The sequence below is a fragment of the Arthroderma uncinatum genome, assembly GCF_011692745.1.
Source record: "Arthroderma uncinatum strain CBS 119779 chromosome Unknown scaffold3, whole genome shotgun sequence".
In the NCBI taxonomy this organism is placed as follows: domain Eukaryota; kingdom Fungi; phylum Ascomycota; class Eurotiomycetes; order Onygenales; family Arthrodermataceae; genus Arthroderma; species Arthroderma uncinatum.
Window position 1 is genome coordinate 4,364,250 of NW_022983865.1, and position 19,489 is coordinate 4,383,738.

At 43.4% G+C, this 19,489-nt stretch overlaps 5 protein-coding genes across 5 annotated transcripts; 3 read left to right on the forward strand and 2 right to left on the reverse strand.

Moving 5' to 3' along the window:
* Window positions 1–8,278: 8,278 nt before the first annotated feature.
* GIQ15_05081 (uncharacterized protein) lies at window positions 8,279–9,372 on the forward strand (the record flags this gene model as incomplete). The annotated part of the gene is made up of 3 exons (XM_033552498.1): window positions 8,279–8,625; window positions 8,705–8,812; window positions 8,874–9,372. The coding sequence occupies 3 exons, from the start codon at window positions 8,279–8,281 to the stop codon at window positions 9,370–9,372; spliced, it is 954 nt and encodes a 317-aa protein (XP_033406228.1).
* Window positions 9,373–9,626: 254 nt separating this feature from the next.
* Window positions 9,627–11,293, reverse strand: GIQ15_05082 (uncharacterized protein; the record flags this gene model as incomplete). The annotated part of the gene is made up of 5 exons (XM_033552499.1): window positions 9,627–9,644; window positions 9,689–9,927; window positions 10,005–10,972; window positions 11,029–11,186; window positions 11,234–11,293. 5 exons carry the CDS (start codon window positions 11,291–11,293, stop codon window positions 9,627–9,629), a joined length of 1,443 nt encoding a protein of 480 aa, XP_033406229.1.
* Window positions 11,294–12,868: 1,575 nt separating this feature from the next.
* GIQ15_05083 (uncharacterized protein) lies at window positions 12,869–15,280 on the reverse strand (the record flags this gene model as incomplete). The annotated part of the gene is made up of 9 exons (XM_033552500.1): window positions 12,869–12,980; window positions 13,036–13,106; window positions 13,161–13,255; window positions 13,321–13,464; window positions 13,530–14,067; window positions 14,117–14,310; window positions 14,378–14,984; window positions 15,031–15,084; window positions 15,140–15,280. 9 exons carry the CDS (start codon window positions 15,278–15,280, stop codon window positions 12,869–12,871), a joined length of 1,956 nt encoding a protein of 651 aa, XP_033406230.1.
* A 609-nt stretch (window positions 15,281–15,889) lies between these two features.
* Window positions 15,890–16,351, forward strand: GIQ15_05084 (uncharacterized protein; the record flags this gene model as incomplete). The annotated part of the gene is made up of 3 exons (XM_033552501.1): window positions 15,890–15,952; window positions 16,020–16,132; window positions 16,210–16,351. The coding sequence occupies 3 exons, from the start codon at window positions 15,890–15,892 to the stop codon at window positions 16,349–16,351; spliced, it is 318 nt and encodes a 105-aa protein (XP_033406231.1).
* A 1,542-nt stretch (window positions 16,352–17,893) lies between these two features.
* On the forward strand, window positions 17,894–18,792 carry GIQ15_05085 (cell division control protein 42; the record flags this gene model as incomplete). The annotated part of the gene is made up of 6 exons (XM_033552502.1): window positions 17,894–17,926; window positions 17,979–18,011; window positions 18,080–18,138; window positions 18,210–18,390; window positions 18,449–18,681; window positions 18,735–18,792. The coding sequence occupies 6 exons, from the start codon at window positions 17,894–17,896 to the stop codon at window positions 18,790–18,792; spliced, it is 597 nt and encodes a 198-aa protein (XP_033406232.1).
* Window positions 18,793–19,489: the final 697 nt, after the last annotated feature.

Consider the following 19,489-nt stretch of genomic DNA (forward strand, 5'->3'; position numbering starts at 1 on the left):
ATAGAATTTAATAAAAAGATATCTATAACTTTAATAAGACTAGATTTATAATAGAACTCTATATAACTATAAAAGTTATTTCTAGCTCTAAGAAATATAGCCATATAAAGCTCCTATAGTCTAGAAATTAAGAATAGGTTATAATTATTAAATTAGTAAACGCGTCTAGTTAAGATCTACCTCTATATATTATTCTTAAAGGCTAAAATACTTAAGAAGAATAGTTTAATAGGCTTCTAGTGTCACAAGCTGACGGCGCTCCTTGATTACCTAAAGGTGATCAGAGGTTCACACCTGCCGTAAGACAGAAGGTATAAAGGTCTTAGGGAAAGCTTAGGTTAGAAGTGAGTCATTATAGGAGACGGCTTGGTACTAGGGTGAGATAGAATACTATAGTAAGACTATCCCTCAGTTCTAAGTGTGGCTTCAGTCAGTGCCTGAGTTGGATAAAGGCTAAAGGTCCTTATGAGTAGTAAAGACAAAGTTGACCTATGTTAATAGGCAAAGGGGTATTCAGTGAATATAGTATAAGATAACTAGAATAGTGCTTTATATTAAGTAGTATAGTAAAACTATAGTTGGTTTGATTATGAGTATAAGACTCTTGATCCTGAGGAAATGAGCGTCTTTATATATATAGTATATCTGGTCCCTTCCTCCTGATTCTCCTCAGGTCCGGTCGTGGACCTGATGTCCTAGTCCCTTTATGGACCTTTTATGTTTGGTCCTATAGGGACCTGTCCCTGGTCTTGGCATCTGGGACCTGTCCTTATGGTCACGTGATGTGTAGTTATTCCATCCCAGAATCTTGTTGTCCAATGAGTGTATATCCTGGGGCTGCGCCGCAGGTGGTCTGTAACATTATCCCCTCCTTTCTTATCGAGTCGTCTCAACGAGTATATAAGTAGTGAGTATATTTCCCTCCTTCTCGTCAGGTAAGTCTCCTTTCTTCCTTCATCATGGCTCCCTGTTCCGTCATAAAGAAATCTTCCTGTCTTCCCTATAACTGGGCTACTAAGCGTATGATTCTGGCGGCAGCTATCAATTGTTCTGGTTCCTTATCGCGTTCTTGTTATAATAACTGTTTTTGGTCTCTTTAGCCTTATATTGTGATAGATTCTCGTAGCAAACGTTGTTCCTCTTGCGTTTATAAGGATTGTCCTTGCATTGGCTGTCTTGTGGATGACTCTCCTTGGGCTAAAGAATTGGCCTAGCTTCCTTACTGTCTTAGCAATTCCAATATGGATGTTGCTAGCAATATTCAAATAGTCCGTCGGGCCCAGGAAAAGCTTACTAAGACTCAAGACAAGCTTTCAGTTGTGATAGCTTATAATCTTAAGCTCTATCAGCGTTAGGTTGAGTTGTCTAATAAAGCCACTTCTTTTAATACTACTGGTGAACTCCTTATTGGTCCTCTGTCCTCTAGTAGCGTTTCTATTGATCAACTTCTTGAAGCGTCTTCTCCTACTTTTGAACCTTCTAGTAAAAGTCTTTAACTAGTCCTGGTAAGTTCTTAAGATGTCATGCTAGCTTATAAATGTTTTCTGAAAAGTTATATCCCTTCTATTTAACTAAGTAGTGGGTTCATCCGCTAATCACTTTCTTATCTAGGATCTTTTCAACTTCATATTCTTTTTCTTGATTTTCTGGTTGTATTTCTGGTTTATATGGTTTAGTGTTCTGGGGTACTTTTTTAATTAATAAAACGTGAAATATTGGGTATATTTGCATATGTTCTGGGAGTTGAAGCTTGTAATTGAGTTGTCTAATCTTTTCTAAGATCTTGAATGGTCCTAGTTTCTTGTGGTCTAATTTGTCGCTTAGTCTCAGTGTTTTAATATTTTGTTAGAGTAAGAATACTTTTTCCCCCTTCTTAAAGTCTGGCGCTTCTACGTGCTATTAGTTATAGTAGTATTTCATTCTATAGTTTAAGAATTCAAGATCTAACTATAGGTGTTTATAGAGTTTGCGCATCTGTTCTGCCAAAACCTCTGCTTCTAAGGCGTGCGTCTTGCCTTCTTTTAGTGTTTTTATTATTTCTATTTCTCTTCTGTAGTTTGCAAAGAAAGGTATCATGCCTATTAAGGCGTTCTTTACTCCATTATAGGCGAGCTATACTATTAGTAGTAGTAAAACCTAGTTATCCTATTTATAGTTAATATAGCATCTCAGGTACTATTCTATTATTTAGTTCATCCTTTCGCTTTGTCTGTCTATCTATAGGTGATATACCATTAAGGCTTTCTATTTAATCCCTATTCTTTTAGTGAGTGTCATCCAGAATTTACACATGAATCTTATGTCTCTATCTAATATAATTTTGTCTAGTAATCCTTTGTCTGTAAAGACATGTCATAATAGGATATACGCTGTCTCCAGTGATGTGGTCTTTTCAATAAATGGTATGAAATAAGTATACTTTGTTAATCTGTCCATGACTATAAGTATTAAATCATATTAAATGCCTGTTTGTAGCTCTATTGACTTTGGTAGCTTGACTATAAAGTCTATCGCTATTGATTTCCATGCTGTTTCCTTGTATGGTATAGGCTGTAAGAGTCCATATAGCGTGTGTTATTCTGATTTGTTTTATTAGCAAACTTCACACTCCTGGATATATTGTCTGATCTCTCCCCACATTCCTGGCCAATAGTAGTTTTGCATAATTTGGTCTATGGTTTTTTTAATTCCGAAATGTCCTGCAACTTTTGCGTTATAGTTATCTCTTAGTATTTGTGGTTATACTTCTCTGGGTATATATATCAATTCTTGATATAGAAGTATTCTGTTTTCCTTTTTGTATTTTTTATTGTTATCCTTGATTTATTTGAATAAGGGATCTTTTATTATTGCTTTTTGTATTTTGTTCATCAGAGTGTCTTCCTCAGTCGTGACTGTTCGAGTAGCTCTCAATGTTTGCTGATTTAAGATTATACCCTTAGTATCTGGATCTAGATATAATATTGCTCTAGATTCTCTTTTCTTTATTATTAAATCTGGTCTTCTACTCAACGCGTCTGTGAAGGCATTCTCTATTCCTTTATAGTATTATATTTTAAAGTTATAGTAGGCTAGTACCTTAGTATACCATCTTGACTATTAATAAGTGAGTTCCTTGGTTATCGTAAAGTATATTAGATTCTAGTGGTCGCTAATAATTGTGGTTAGATGCCTTACTCCTTGGAGCTCTTGTTTCTATCTCTTAAATGCTGCAACAATTGCTAGTAATTCTTTGTTATAGATATTATAATTCTGTTCTGTAGGGGTTATGGTTCTTGTGTAGTATGTAACCAATCTTAGTTTTCCTGTGTTGTCTTTTTGTTATAACTGTGCTCTAATCGCATAGTCTGATACGTCTATATTGAGATAACTCTCTTTGTTTAGGTTGAAGTGTATTTATATGTCTCCTTAACTAAACTTTTCCTTAAGTTCTTTGAATACTTGTTTTTTGTTAGTTCCCCAAATAAACTCTTTTACTTTCCTAAATAGGTCCATCAGGGGTTTTACTGTTACTAAGAATTTGTATATGTATTATTAATAATAATTTACTAGTCCGTGGAACTGTTATACTTCTTTGACTATTGTCGGCGTGGGCCAATCGATAATGGCTTTGATCTTATCTAAGTCCATCTGGATTCCTTCTATTAATACAATATATCCTAGGAACTTGACTGATTATTTATAGAATTCACACTTTGATACTTTGAGGTAAAGCTCGTACTCTTCAAGTTTCTTAAGTACTTATCTGACTTTTTCCGTATGATCTTCTTAGGTTCCTTTGGTAAATATTAGGACGTCGTCCAGGTACACTACCACAAATATATCCAAATATTTATATAGCACGTTGTTGATAAGTGCCTAGAATGTTACTGGTGCGTTGGTTAATCCGAAAGGTATAACCAAGAATTTATATAATCCAAATTATGTCCTAAATACTGTTTTCTATTCTTTGTCTTCTTTTATTTATATCCGGTAGTAGGCTTTTTATATATCCAATGCCATAAAGTATGTTGTTCCTCTAAATCTGTCTTATATCTCATCAATGAGTGGCAATGGGTATTAGTTCTTAATCATTATATTGTTAAGTTATTGGTAATCCACACATAATTGTAGACTTCTATCTTTCTTTGATACAAAGATGATTAGGTATCCTGCTAGTGATTATGATTGTCGTATATATCCTTTTGCTAAGTTGTCGTTAATATATTTTCATAATGCTTCAAGTTCTATCTTAATCAACCTATATGTGGGTTTATATACAGACGTCTTCTCTTCCACTAGGGGTATCTTATGATCCCATGCCTGATATTCCGGCAAGCTTTCTGATGGTTCTTATTCTTTAAATACCTCGATTAGGTTATAATACTCCTTTAGTATCTGTTATTGTAGTTTGTCTATTTCAGTAGCTTCCTCCATTTGGTGAATCGTTTCCTGCTTCTTTGTTGATTAATCGTTTACAGTTCCTGTCATTCCCATTTCGACCTAGGGTATCTTGCCTAGTATCTAACCTCGATCCCTTCTTTTAGTACAGGTGGCCGCAAGGGTATCAGTCTTCTGGTTAGAGTGGTGGTTTCCACCATCTAGTCACAATATGCTGTCTCTCTAGTTAATAGTCGGGTTGTGTTTTGCTAATCAAGGGTGTCCCAAGACCATGTTGTAACTCCTTAGGCTTATCACGTCAAAACATTCTGTTCCCTTATACCGTCCTTTGACGTATACCTTCATACCTCTGGTTTCCTTGTTGATTCTTTGGTTCTAGTCTTTATTAAGTCCTCCTAGTTTGTATGGTTCCTTTTTTATTTAGGTATAAATCCCTGACTACTTCACAAATTCTAGATCTATGAAGTTCCTAGTAGCTTCTAAATTAATTAGTGCTCGCGCGTTTAGCCCTACTAATTGAACTACTATCACTAAGTGATTCTTTCCTCTTATTATAGCTAGACTTCTGCCTATTTTAAGTCCTATAGACTGTCGAAATCGTCCGTTTCCTATCATCTTGGTTTACTGATCATGAGTTCTATCATACGGTCCTTCAGCACTAGTTAAAGCCTGAATTTCCTTATTCAGTTCTTCCTAACTAAGTTTGTCTATTGAGTCCTCATCTGGGTACTCCATTATCTGTGTTGTTCAGTCCTTTTAACTCTCTTAGAGCTGTAGTTGTTTTTATAAGTGTCGTATCGTTTTCAGCCAATATCATGTTGCTGCTTTTCCTTTAAACTATATAGTGTGTCCTTTATACTACACAGTGATTTATTTACCTATTTTTTAATATAAGACTTCCAGTTGTTCGTGTGGCGTTATGTTTTCTTGGTCCATTATATTAACACTTTTTCCATCTATCCATCCTAAGTACTTGTTGGTGTGTACTAGATATTCCTTGTCGGTACAGTACCTCCAGTAGATATTCTTGCTGTCTCTGCACAATAGACATCTCATATAGTTTTTGTAATGAAATCTTCGTCCTGATTTCCATGTTTCTTTAAAGATGTGGTATTTGTAGTGGCAGTCCTACCTGTATTCATTATGGTATGGGTGCCTAGGGTCTCTGACTTCTATTTGTTTTTCCTTATTGTGTCTGAAATATAGTCCTTTTTCTTCGCACACTGTCCAGTGTTTATTAGGTATCTGGTTATTATATTTCTCTCTTTGTTCCTGTAGTAGTTTGTGACTGTCTTTGAACGTTATTTGTGGTGCTTTGTTTTCCTAATTGTTTGTTTCCTGTGTATCTTTGTATTCTGATTCAGTTTCTCCTTCTGAGTCTGTTTGTTCTGGTGTCATAATTCCTTAGTTCAGGCTTGTTGCTGGATTATATATTTATTGTCCTATCGTCGCATTCTATTGTATCAACACTGGTTATTTTCCTTGTTCAATCTGTTTGTCCTGTTTCTACTATCCTTATTATTGCTATATATTAGGTACTTATTTATATGTGTCGTTAAGTTTGTTTTCTGGTGGCTATAGATAGGTGACTTTCCTTATTGCCTTAAGGTATTGTCTGATATTCTATGAGTCTTGGTAGCCTCCTCTACCCTATTCCTTCTTATAGCTACTAGTCTTAGACGTAGTGGTAGCGTTGAGGTGTTTCTTGGTATCCCCTTATTTCTTTCTATAGTCTTTTGTGATATATCTGGGTTTCTCATAGTAGAAACATAGCTTCTTGTCCCTGCATCTTTTGCTTTTTTCAGTGTTATAAGGTCATCTTTTGGTGGCGTCCAATTCTATAGGTGTGGTGCCATAATTGTTGCGTTTATTGGATCCTTTACATTGGTTTACTTTCCAGAAAGTGTTTTTTCCTTGTCGTATGTTCTGTAGGTTATAAAGCTGATTATCAATACGTACTGCTATTTCAACCATTCATTCAAAACTGTTATATGGTCCTATCTTGATGGTTTTGTATTAGGTTTCTGGTTTTAGTCCTTGTTTGAATATAGCCATTTTCTGCTCGTCGTCGTGGATTCCTAGTTCTTAACAGATCTGCTATAGTTACGCTGCGTACTGCGCTGCGTCCCTAGTTTATCTGAGTCCCTATAGTTTGCATTATAGGGTCCTCTTTCTGTCAGTGTCTCCAAAGAATTGTCTAAGTACTTGTTTGAATCATGTGTAGCTGTTGAGTATATCCACATATAGTATGGGTCGTCTTTTGGTGTTAGTCCAGTCCTCAAGATATGGTTTGAACCATGTTACTACTGCCTTTTGCATATAGGATCCTGTGAAGATAACTTTTTCTATATCAGTAACTTCTGGTTTAGTTGCCAGATAGATATCACATTCCCCTAGGAAGTGTTTTAGTTTGGCGTAGTCTTCTTTATAAGTATTAGGTTCGTAGATCTTAATAGTAGTTCTCTTATCTCTGGTTCTGACTCTAAGTACATTGATAGTGTCTTTGTGACTTTTAACTTGTTCTAAAGTCTGTTCAATAATATCTTTGCATTTATTAAGTAATCTTTGTTATTCTTCCACTTATTTATTAGTCTTATCTAGCTGCTCATCATTGGGTTACTCTTTGACTCTTTTTTCCAGCTCGATGATTTTCTGTTGCATTTGCCCTAACAAGGCGTTGGTGTTGGTGGTTGGTCCACTTGCTGATGACATATTGGCTCGTCTTGCTTTGGTATATTCCTGTAGTTAGTATACTCTTAGGGGTAGGGTGATACATACTTAGTTTTGTCCTTCTTAATATATAATTGTAAGTCACTCAGGTTGGAGTGTCTATAACAGTATGGTGGCTCTAGTAAGTTGGAATTACTTTTGCCTCTTTGTAACCATGAAGTCAGGGCGATCAATGTCACAAGCTGACGGCGCTCCTTGATTACCTAAAGGTAATCAGAGGTTCACACCTGCCGTAAGACAGAAGGTATAAAGGTCTTAGGGAAAGCTTAGATTGGAAGTGAGTCGTTATAGGAGATAGCTTAGTATTAGGGTAAGATAGAATACTATAGTGAGACTATCCCTCAGTTCCAAGTATGGCTTTAGTCAGTGCCTGGGTTAGATAAAGGCTAAAGGTCCTTATAAGTAGTAAAGACAAAGTTAACCTACATTAATGGGCAAAGGGGTATTTAGTAAATATAGTATAAGATAACTAGAATGGTGCTTTGTATTAAGCAGTATAGTAAAACTGTAGCTGGTTTGATCGCGAGTATAAGACTCTTAATCCTAAGGAAATAAGCATCTTTATATATATGGTATATCTGGTCCCTTCCTCCTGATTCTCCTCAGGTCTGGTCGTGGACCTGATGTCCTGGTCCCTTTGTGGACCTTTCATGTTTAGTCCCATAGGGACCTGTCCCTGGTCTTGGCATCTGGGACCTGTCCTTATAGTCACGTGATGTGTAGTTATTCCGTCCCGGAATCTTGTTGTCCAATGAGTGTATATCCTGGGGCTGCGCCGCAGGTGGTCTGTAACAGCATGTGGATTACGTTAATTAGGAAATATACAGCTTATTAATATGCTTATTCATTATGATACACATTATTACCATATTTACAAAGGACAAACCAATAGTCATCTAGATATAAGTTACATCAAAACATACTAGTAAGGATATAATACCGGGATAAATATATTCCATATAAACCCAAAATAGACTAGCGCGCGTATCTTGAAGCTCGAAAGTTGGAGATAGGAAAAAAAAGGAAGAGAGCGAAAGAAGTGGAAGAGAGACAGGATTCACTCGTTATTCCAGGCTCGGAGACAGTCAATCGCTGGACTCAGGTTCCTTAACTCGAGCTCTTCACACTGTTCACGACGATTGTGCGGACACCAGCGAGCACTGCCAACATGAATCCCTCCATTCGACGGACTCTCCCGTCATCCACCCGCTCGGTTGTTTTCCAATGGGCTTCAAAATGCTCCTCTCGACAGTTCTCTCAGTCGAGTTGCAGAGCTGTAGTCAAGGCTCCTCTTGTCATGAAACCCAAAGTCCCTGCTCAGATGAGCTCGAAGACCCGTATGGACGAGACCATGCGCGGAATAGCCAGAAATATGGTGCCAGATGACCTTGGCTTGCTACCCGGTACATTCGTCCGACCAGTATGGAAGAACCTTCCGTCGATATTCCTGGAGCCGAAGATGAGGTGGCGCATGGAATGGATGTATTGGAAGTCAAAGGTCCAGAACTTCGTGAGGTTAGTTTTGGCAATTCTATATTGATGCATAGATGCATTGAATCAGAGAAACAATTTGCTAATTAACGGGTTAAATTAGTTTACTCGCATTTTGCAAATATATAAATAAGAAGTTGCCCATGCGGCTCCGGGAAAGGAAACGAAGAGCCATTGAACTTCACAAGGACATGTACAATCATTTCGCAAGGTACAGATCCACCCCTACTTATACGTATAATGTGATGGAAACTAATCCCAAAATTTTATAGTGGAAGCCTCGGTGCCCTTCAGGAGACGTGTTGTAACGGCCTTTATCAGACATTCGCCGCGCGCATTTCTCGACGACCTCCTACCTCTCCAGTCCTTGTCTGGAAATTACATAAATACCTTAGATTTCCACATTCGATGACCATAAGCGGTGCCCGCGTCGTGTCTGATCGTGCCGCTGCTCTGCCTGGTGCAGATGGTATGGGAATCAGACAAGTTATCGTACGGATACAAAGTCGACAATCCCTCATCACTCCATCCGCGCTGGTATCTCAGTTGGGAGAGCAGCAGATACAGGAGCTAGAAAACCAACAACAGGAAAAGCAGAAAGACTGCACGGAATATATCGTTCTGCAACGAATGATGTGGGGTGGGAAAGATGGCGATTGGAAGGTTTGGGGCTTGACTGAGGAAACCACTATTGAAGACCTTGACACGAATCCAATGTTCGCTCCGGGAATATCGTTGAAAGACCGACTTGAGATGATGACGTCGAAATAAGCTTGACCGATATAGAATGTGATCTTTGTGTTTATTAGAAGCGTTTCATTTTCAGTGTATTTTTATAACAAGCGCTTCAACTGGACAGTCTCCTTATATAACTGTGTAAATATATGAACCTATTGAAGAACTTATTCTTAATATATACATTATCCCGTCCGTTATTGTCATCAGGCCATATATATAGGCTCGTAGCCCCAGGGCAACGGCCAAATAGACCCCTTGTTTCCTATTTGCATATCTCCCCTTCCTGCTTACTTCCCTCCCTTCAGCTTTAACTTGATGTTATATAGCTAGGGCTCCCTCATCTACTCACTCGGAATTTAGCACCTTCCTCATCGTTGTTGCGAATGGTTGCATCAGTTCCGGTAGCGATGAAGTCAGGCTCGCCATTGTTCATAGGGCCTGGACTTACGAAGGAACGTGGAAGAGGACGGTCGAAAGCATCGAAATGCCGACCAGTGGTCTTTGCAAGGACAAACTTATACCCAAGACGTAGGCCTAGAGCAAGGAGCGCGAATATCATACCGCCAACAGGAGCAGCGACGAAGGCGCCTATATTGCGGTTATTGAGTTAGCACTGGATCCCGGAGTAATTCATACAATAGTGCGAGGTAAGGAGTCAAAAATACCGAAGGCACTCCAATCCTTAGAGTAAAGACCATTCTGCAAAAGGATCAATTTTCCTCCCTCGGTGGCATTGCCGTAGTAAATGGTACCGAATATGAAAATCGATAGAATCCCACCAAGCCCACCAACAATAACTTCAAATCCTGTCCACCAGTAGAATCTATCAAATAACCCAAGGACGAGTACAGGTATAGCGGAAGCGGAAACCAGATCAGAGACAAGGAATATTTGTAAAACGCTGGGCGATCGAAGTGCAACCACGACGACCGGGACGATGCACAGAATAACTCCAATACGGACATATATCAGAGGCAGCTTGTTATGGAAGATATCGTTACTAGCTGTGCTGACCATTGCAGATTGAAGACTGTCGAATGCGGCGGTGCTCAGGGCAATTGTCATCACTACCACGATGCCAACAACCCAGTTTGGTAGCTTCTCCAGAAGGAGGAAGAATGCAATTGATCCGGCCTGTGGAGGGTCCCCGGGCCATACTCCAGACCATGCAGCCAAAAGACCCGTCGACCCAACAAGGACAAGGATACAGAGGACAACAAAACTCGCAATTGAGATTCCAATGCGTAAATCACGATCGGTCTTTGAAGCGAAAGTACGGAGCCAGAAGTTCGATAGGAAGAAGTCGTTGGTCAGGATGGCAACAGGTAGGATGTAGATGAGCTGCCATCCTAGTAGCGTTGGCTTTAAAAGGCCTGAAGAATCGATGAGTGACCTATCAATCTCAGTTCTCACGCCAACGGTTATAACGGCGATGATAATAAGGCCAACAACCATTGCCCCTTGGATATTATCCGTCAAGAAGGAAACCTGGAAACCACCAAGGGAAGTATAGATAGTCGTCACGACAACCTGCACAATGACGGCAGGCAGACCATTGAGCCCAGTAAGCGAGGTGACAATTTGTTGCAATGCAGACAATTCAGCAACCATATACAAGAAAAGGGTGATCAGTCTGTATCAATGATTAGCAAATAACATAGTACTGCCATGATCAAGTGCAAAACTCACGTCAAAATGCTGAGATATATTCCAGCAATCAAGCCATAACGCTGTCGAGTCCATTCCGTAAGGACGAACACGTCAGGGAACTTCTTTCGAATAATTGGTCCGACATAGGCGAATGCCAGCAACGGCAGCGCTGATGAAAGCCCATATACGACCAGTCCCTGGACACCGGCGATAGTAGCTATTTCAGGATACGTGAAAAGAATACCCGATCCAAGAGCTGTATAATAGTGAGGCGTCCCCTAGCGTTAGCATATCTCATCTTCATGTTCAAGTTGGTAGGTGAAAGGAGAAGCGGCAGCACGTTTCCCACGCAAGCATTAACTTGATCGAGTATTCAACGGTACAATCTCAGCATCATGTTTGCACTGGAGTCGACGATCTCATCAGAGACGATAGAGGCTCTGAAGTTGGATCGTCGACAAAATTTCCAGTCCTACAATCAGCACCCGTAGTGTTGCCAAAGTGCGTACTGCCCTGGAATTTAACAGAGCTGGGGATAGGGATACCACTCCAGCTCTTCAAACAGCCAGGACAGCACCCACTGAACTTGAATTCTCTGATACGAACCTGGCCAATGCTGTGCTAGTCAATCTGATAACGTAGCTTGATTCCGCATACTGAGTCGACGTCCATCTCCACGCCATGTCTTTGACCAAGATAATGATCCTAATAGCGAAGATATGTCCCTTATGATATCGTGTGCTCTAGAGCTGCCGCATCTCATGAGGGAAAAGGAAATAAGCCTAAATGACTCTTCCGTTATACAACTCACCCGAAGCAATGAAGTTCAGAGCAAGCGGTAAAGCTGTAGTGTAGGAGCAACGTAGAGATGCCGTATATTAGCCAGTCTGTATATAAAACATAGTAATCCGCAGTGAAGGGAGATTCATGGAAGAATCCTCAGGGTATATCTATTTCTAACCCTTTTGCGTTCCGTTGCTGGACAAGAACTCGCCCTTGGTCTGATTTCGCAGACGCCATGCGATATAAAGACCAACGATCCTGGTAAACGTCAGTTGATCGAACAGGCCTATATAGTACTGATATCGACTTACAAAAATGCGCCGTAAGTGAGATAGATCAAAGCGTTTGACGCTTGAAACGAAGGTTGACCCATCGCGCCTCAAATCTGCACGAACCCAGTAGTTATCCGTGGATGATAAGATCCGAATCAGATTAAAAAATATGCAATATACAAAGCGAAAGCTGGGCCGAGTTCGAGAGCAACGAAACGGCCGTGGACTCGAGATGTCTTTCAGGCTGAATGAACGAGCAGAAAGAAAAGAGAGCAAAAACACCCGACTAAGCACGTTGCGCCTGGGTATTTATTCTTTTTCTCTATCTCATCTTTTTGACTCGGCCATTATATTTCTTTTTTTCGTTCTCCACGCAGGCTCCGAGCTGCAGCCACTGCTGTCACTGTAACTTTGCCTAAGTGGACGCGAGCTCGGCGAGATCCAATTGAATATCGGACCATGGGCTAATAGAGACACTAGCAAGGGAATACGATATAAATAAGTGCACACGGACCGAAGACTACGATGAGAAGTGGTTTAACAGTTTATAGAGAGTCTTCTACCGCCCAGAGAGATTTAGGAACATGTCGTCTTATGTACAGGAACAGTGAAACCGAGAAAAAGAAGACCCAGAATTATGCAAATATGCAAGAGTGTGCTGCCTGCTATCCATTCATATCCATTCATGCGTATCTCTCAATTAGCTCGTCATCATCCAACTTCTGAGGCATCGTTTTATCGTTTATATCACCATTCGTTGGAAAAAGGGGACAAAGGAAAGAAATGAACGAGGGGGGACTTTTGGCCGTCTAGCATACTCGGATTCAGTCGTCGTCAAAGATCTGGAAAGTATTTTGCAGAATTGTTTCAATCACTCGAGCTTGCCATCCTGAATCTGCAATGCTACGGCCCGCATTGGAGCCCATGAGGGTGAGGCTATCGAAGTTAGTAAAGATGCTAGAAGGGCTTGGAGGGGCTGTCATGGGCTTACCCAAAGCTGATTGCAATATTTCCGGCATTCATTCTATTTTCAGAGCTCCGTTCTTGAACATGGTTAAGATGCTGACTCGGATGTTAGTATCAATGTGATTCGGTATTCCTATGAGCAATTCTTACCAGAATCAGTGCCCGAAGGGTTGCGTAATTTGGGTCAGGAAGACTGTTAATCAGCGCATGCAGCGCATCACGGCGATGGGTATCGTCATCCTTGCCTAGATGAGAGGGATGTGTTAGTAGGACATCTAAGCAAAAGCTTCATAGTGCAAGGGTAGCTTACGGGCTGCCTCGATGAAAGCAGAGTATCGCTCATTCGTGAACAACGGATCAGGCAGATCTCTGAAGAACAGCTTCAAAAGGCCAGCAACGCTATTGACGTCGTGGTAGAAGTTTTCCGGGTTCGTAAAGTCCACTTGCGTTGAATCTGTACCGCAATGTTAGAATTAATCCCTATCTAATTAATCCATCTGAACACGGGTATGAACATACCATTATCGAACATGCTCTTCATATGTGTAATATGATTAGCATTTCCGGAAAGCCTATAGATACCCTCGACATTCAAACCGAACAGCTCCACGGCCTGAATACACTGATACACTACCATGGGAATGGCTGTGCCGTCTCTCTTAAACAGATCTTCCAGAGTCACGCCAAAGACGGGATTAAGCGGAGGTAAATCTGGATGCGCATTGGTCTGCATATCACTTATCGATGGTCGGGGCTGAGCATGTTGTGCAAGCTGATGCGGTTGTTGATATGAGTGTTGCTGCGGATATGTAGGCTGCATGGAAGTTGGATTGTTATACTGCGGCGTTGAGGTAGGGAATGGCGGCTGGGAAGCCCATGACTCGCGCCGTTGCTGCAATGATAGTGGCGAGCCCTGTCCTGGCGTTTGGTCCCGGGATACTGGAGACATAGTATTGAATACTTGAGCAGCGGGTTGAGGAGGGGGAGTCGGGTGGGCGTTTAGGCTGAGGGATTGTCTCTTTGGATGAGCGCTGGGATTCGAAGCCGGCATTAGAGTCTGTTATATGTTAGTATGTATACGGATACTATAGTAGCGGGAGTCATACAGCATGTCTTTCGTATTTCGGCGTTGGCTTTGTGTCAGGGACTTTCCCAGCCTGGCTGATAACAAAGTCTCTAAAGTCTCGCTCATTATCGATTCGCCTGGCAGCTTCACGTAGACTGTCTGGGGTGGCATTCCCGGTCTTCATGGGACTAACGGCTAAACCGCTCCCGAGCAGTAGCTTCTCGTTAAACGACGCTGTCGGCCAGAAGAACTGATGTCAGCGCAGTCCTAGAAATAGAACGAGGAAAAGAACAAAACGTACCGAGCTTCTGCAGTTGGAGCGTACAGCCAGAATCACACTCCATGATCAAATCCTGCAGCGACCGCACAGCCTGTGGCCTAAGAGTGGCAACGAGTTCCTGTCTCTGTGTCTGCGCAGACTGCACCTTTGTAGAATAATCCGAATCCGCCTGCTGAAGCTTGCGCAACAGATCCTCCTCCTGCTGTGCAGCTGATTTGGGTCCCTTGAGGCCGAACTTCCCCGTTGCCCGCTCCCCCGTTCGCGCACGATCATACTGTTCGGCAAGAGTATCGTACTTGGCCTTTGCCTTTTCCGCCAGCGATTCTGCATCCTGCACCCTCTTCTCGGCGGTCAATCCGTTCTGCTTCCACTGTTTACGACCCCGTTCCATGCCCGCGGCCAGATCGTTTAGTTCCTCCGCCATCTGCAGCAGGGATTGGGAGAAATGGACTCCATGGTCGGCGACCCGGTCGTGGATCGCGTTCATCTCGTTGTAGCTGCGGGCAAAGCTTCCCTGGCGATTATCCGGGCGCATCGACGACTCGTGCATTGCGCGCGCGAGCTTCTTGAGACCCTGGGCATGTTCATCTTCGAGAATAGAGCGTTTGCGGAGGAAGGTAGCGAAGTCCTAGGCGATGTTAGAGCTGTCTAGACCCCTATTATGGCGTACATACTCTGGCAGAAGAAATACTCTGCTTCAGGCGAGTCAGCAGAGTAGAGACCCCGATCTATAGACATGTCATTAGCAACTGGAACGAGACAGGGAGAATAGACAGGACGTACATCCGACTGCAGCACTCTGTCGACCTTTGCCAGGCTCTCAGCCAGCTCAGGACTCTCGATCTCCTTCTCCGGCAGCGAAGAGTGCGGCGTCTCCCTGTCAGACTGCGGAGATGTGGCGATGTCCAACCCCGGCTCTGCCATGATAAAAAGACGTGCAGAAGACAAACTTGGTTATCTGGATGCGACTATTGAAATCTCGCGTCTCGAAACTGCGCGCTGCAGAACAGAGTGAGCGATCTCCAGCGATGCGATGCGTTACAGCATTCGATGTTGCTCGAGTGGCCACTAAAGTATGAAACTAACGGCCCTGGTCCAGGAGATGAACACCAAGCACTGTGTATGTTCGTCCCTTGCATGCGTTTCGCGGGATAAGTAGTTATATATACTGTCCAGCTGTAATTTCGGATTGGTTCGGCCTTTCAGGGAGCATGTCTACGCATTACAAGGGAGGTCTGGTGAATAACAAGCCACACCAGCTACGTATGGATAGACAGTCCTATGGCCACTGAAGTCTCAGCGACGTGGCACAGCAACGGACGTATACCAGAGCTCGTCTTGCGATGCCATGTTCAGCACTGGACTATCTTCATTCCATCTTCAACATGTAACTGTTATCGGTTACTGTTCAATGACATCATGACGATGCCGAGGTCCGGTTCGTGGCGAGACAAACAGGAGGAGATCCGTATATATAACAGCTCACCCTGGCAATAGCTGGACAGGACAGATAGCACTCATCAATTAACAGCCATGTCGTCAAAGGAGATCCATATCGTGGCCATCGTGACCCCTAAACCAGGGAAGCAAGACGAGGTGAGATGTTCTGTCCATCAAATATCGAATCAATAGATCCATTCAAGACTGATGATCGAATCAATAGGTCGCCAAACTCCTGGCAGAGACAGCGGAGAAGGTCAAAGCCAATGAACCCGGTGCCCTCATCTACTACGGGTTAAAGTCGAAGAAGTCGAACGAGATCATCGTGATTGAAAAGTAAGCACCTCAACCAGGGTGGAATGGTGGAACGGTTCTGGAAGCATCAGGGGCTAACGTACCGTGAACTCGGGCAGATATGCCGACATGGAGGCAGTGAAAGCTCATGGCGGTTCAGGGCACTTTCAGGCCTGGTCCAAGGCAGTTGCACCGCTCCTCGAGGGGCCGTCGGTGGTGAAGTTTGCCAGCCAGATCGGGGGGTTCGAGTCGAAGCTGTGATGACTTGTATAACTCATGAAGATGTAACAGCTGTCCATGTATATAAATAGTCAGGGGCCAGAACATCGCGCGAGTCTGTGATACTCAAGCTTTCTTCCGATACGCGCTGGTCTGTAACCCTTCCACTGCATATGAATAGGGCTGCTACACGCTGTGCCAGAGCTGCCTCTGACGACATATATAGAGTGTATACTTCGTACGCTGGCCGGGTTCCAGGGTCGGCAGTAGTCAACGCCGTCAACTCGTGTGCTTCAGCACCTGCTGTAGAGAACAAGTGGGCCAGAGTAGTAACTCTCTGATATGGTAGCAAGCGAGGGAGCCAGTTTCGGTCCCAATTGTCGGGTTTGAAGATTCAATATATCATATCTGAGCCCGGCAATGTGGAGGACGAGCAGTAGTGACGACGCTCCAGCCGCCGCATGAACCTCCTTAGCCGCCGTCGTCCCCTCGTCCCCGTCTCCCGTCTCGTCTCGCATCCTCGTCGCTCGTCCTGTCCTCTCGTCCTGTCTTCCAGGGGTGCGATAGGATGGCCAGGAGGTGCACTAGAAAACTCTCTTCCAACCATGGTTAAGCACCCGAGGATAGCCAAACTGATTCCATTGGCCGTCAGTATGGAGATGAGACATGCTGCCAAGCGAGTTGTGTCTTCCAATCGATGTCTTTTACCCGCCAGAGATGAGGTTGAAGTGCGAGTGATAGCCATAGAGTAGAGGACGATAGCCGTGTTATTCATATCATATCATCATATCATCATCTCGTCGGCTTCTTCTTCTTCTCCTCGTCGTCTTCTCCTCATCATCTCATCATCATCATCCTCTTCTCATCACGTAGTTTTCGTGGGCTGTTCCACTTTGCGCTTTCTCCCGACGAGCAAGCTAAAAAAACGGCCGGCCTCCTATCCCTGCGCAAAGAGCTCCGTGCCACCATCGTATCTGCTCGAGAAGCGACCTCGCCGCAAATAATATCACCAATTGCTAGATATCAAGGAGTCGAGCCTGGCATCAGCTTAACCGTCGCCTGCTTCGTCGTCACTTTGTCCTCTTCCCTTCGACAGCACGCGTTCGTTCGGCTCTCGCAAAGCTCCTTCAAGCGCCCTCCTTTTTTTGCTGGACGAAGTTGCAGACGCTCCGAGGGCCCTGGACGACCGTATATGAACGTAACGAAGCTATTCACGACCTAGACTTCCTATATTTCTGTTCCTGTGGCTGGAGCGGACGTCTCCTGTGCTCAGCGGACTAGTCCTTGCTAACGCCTGTTTAAACGCGCCACCAGCTGGCTTGATAAGAGCTTGGAGTGAAAGATACTTGCTCCCTGGATATCTGCATAGCCTGTCAGCCTGTTTGTTCCTGTGGTGGATACAAGAACGGTTTTACTCTCTAGCTCATCGTTCTTTTGCTTGTCTTGAGATCCAGACTGACCGTTGCCCTGTTAACTTAGCATCCTCTTCGCCTGCTTGACCTGCACATAAATCAACCCTCCCTGTTGATATTGATCTCACCGCGTCTTCCACCTACCTACATAGAGCAGCCAGCTTGATACAAGATGGCTTCTGGACCAGCTACCCAGTCGCTGAAAGTTGGTTGTCCCAGGCCAGATGTGTGGGATGAATGCTGACCTCTCTTGATAGTGCGTCGTTACTGGTGATGGTGCTGTAGGCAAGGTATGTCCTGTTCTATCATCCTCTGGTCCGGACCAGGTGAAGATTCCTGCTAATGATCTCTGTTATAGACCTGTCTGCTCATTTCTTACACTACCAATGCCTTTCCTGGAGAATATATCCCCACAGTGTATGTTTACCTGCAAAAATGGGGTGTCCAGAGCCTCGAGACGGCCAGACGTGCTCACAGCTCTTCTACAGGTTCGACAACTACTCTGCCAGCGTGATGGTAGACGGAAAGCCCATCAGTCTTGGATTGTGGGATACTGCTGGACAGGAAGATTACGACAGACTCCGTCCTCTCTCCTATCCGCAGACGGACGTGTTCCTGATATGTTTCTCGATCGTCAGCCCGCCATCCTTCGACAACGTCAAGGCAAAGGTATTTCGACATATCTAGACGCGTGAATGAACCCCCTGCTAATGGATGGATGATATAGTGGTTTCCCGAGATCGAGCACCACGCGCCAAATGTACCAATCATCCTCGTTGGCACCAAACTCGACTTGAGGGAAGACAGGGCCACCGCGGACGCTCTCCGGGCTAAGAAGATGGAACCCGTTTCATACGAACAGGCACTCGCAGTCGCGAAAGAGATCAAAGCTCAGAAATACCTTGAATGCTCGGCTCTGACCCAGCGCAACCTTAAGAGTGTCTTTGACGAAGCTATCAGGTATAGTCCTGTTTGACACCGTTTTCAAAAGTCCCTATACTAACATCATCTAGGGCCGTGTTAAACCCTCGCCCAACCCAGAAACCGAAGAGAAAGTGCCGAATACTTTAAACGCGCCCAAGACGAAGTAAATAATACTCGCGCCTCAGCGATCACGCCTTCAGGAACGAAGATTAATAGATCTCATTCACACCCGTCCCGCCATAATCTCCTCCCTCCTCCCACTGGTTTGGCAAAGTCCACGAACCTGAAAACCCGAAAACCTGCAATACCTTCTTAGTCTCTCTCGTTTTTGTTCTGCTTACCGATTTTAATGACGAGCGTTCCTCATTTACCTCCTGCATTGGGACGGAGCAACTGCTCGTACTGCAAGGTTCTCTCTCCTCTCACACCTCTCCCTTCCCTCCATCCACCTTTTCCTATGGTTTTCATGAAGTAAATATCCCCGAGTGACAGCAGATACCATAATCAGGCACCAGTCACTCCATGATAACATTTCAACTACGTGTGGAGATATTTGTTACATCTTACTCCATAATTTCTGCGTCCCGCCTACCTCGACATCAATCAATACCGCTTATCCACCTTTGTTCAAAGTTCCCGGCTTGTGCTTTGTTAATTGTTTGTTTTCATTTGTCTCCTGGAATTTAATACCCTGATTTCTGTTTCTTCCCCTCCCTCTGGTTTCCGCCTGTCTCTAGTGCTCATACATAATCAATTTCTTACTGTTTCACTCTCTGCTTTTCTTTTATACCCTTATGGGGCTGGATGAAAAGTAGTTGGGCAAATGTTTTACCGGGCTCTTACG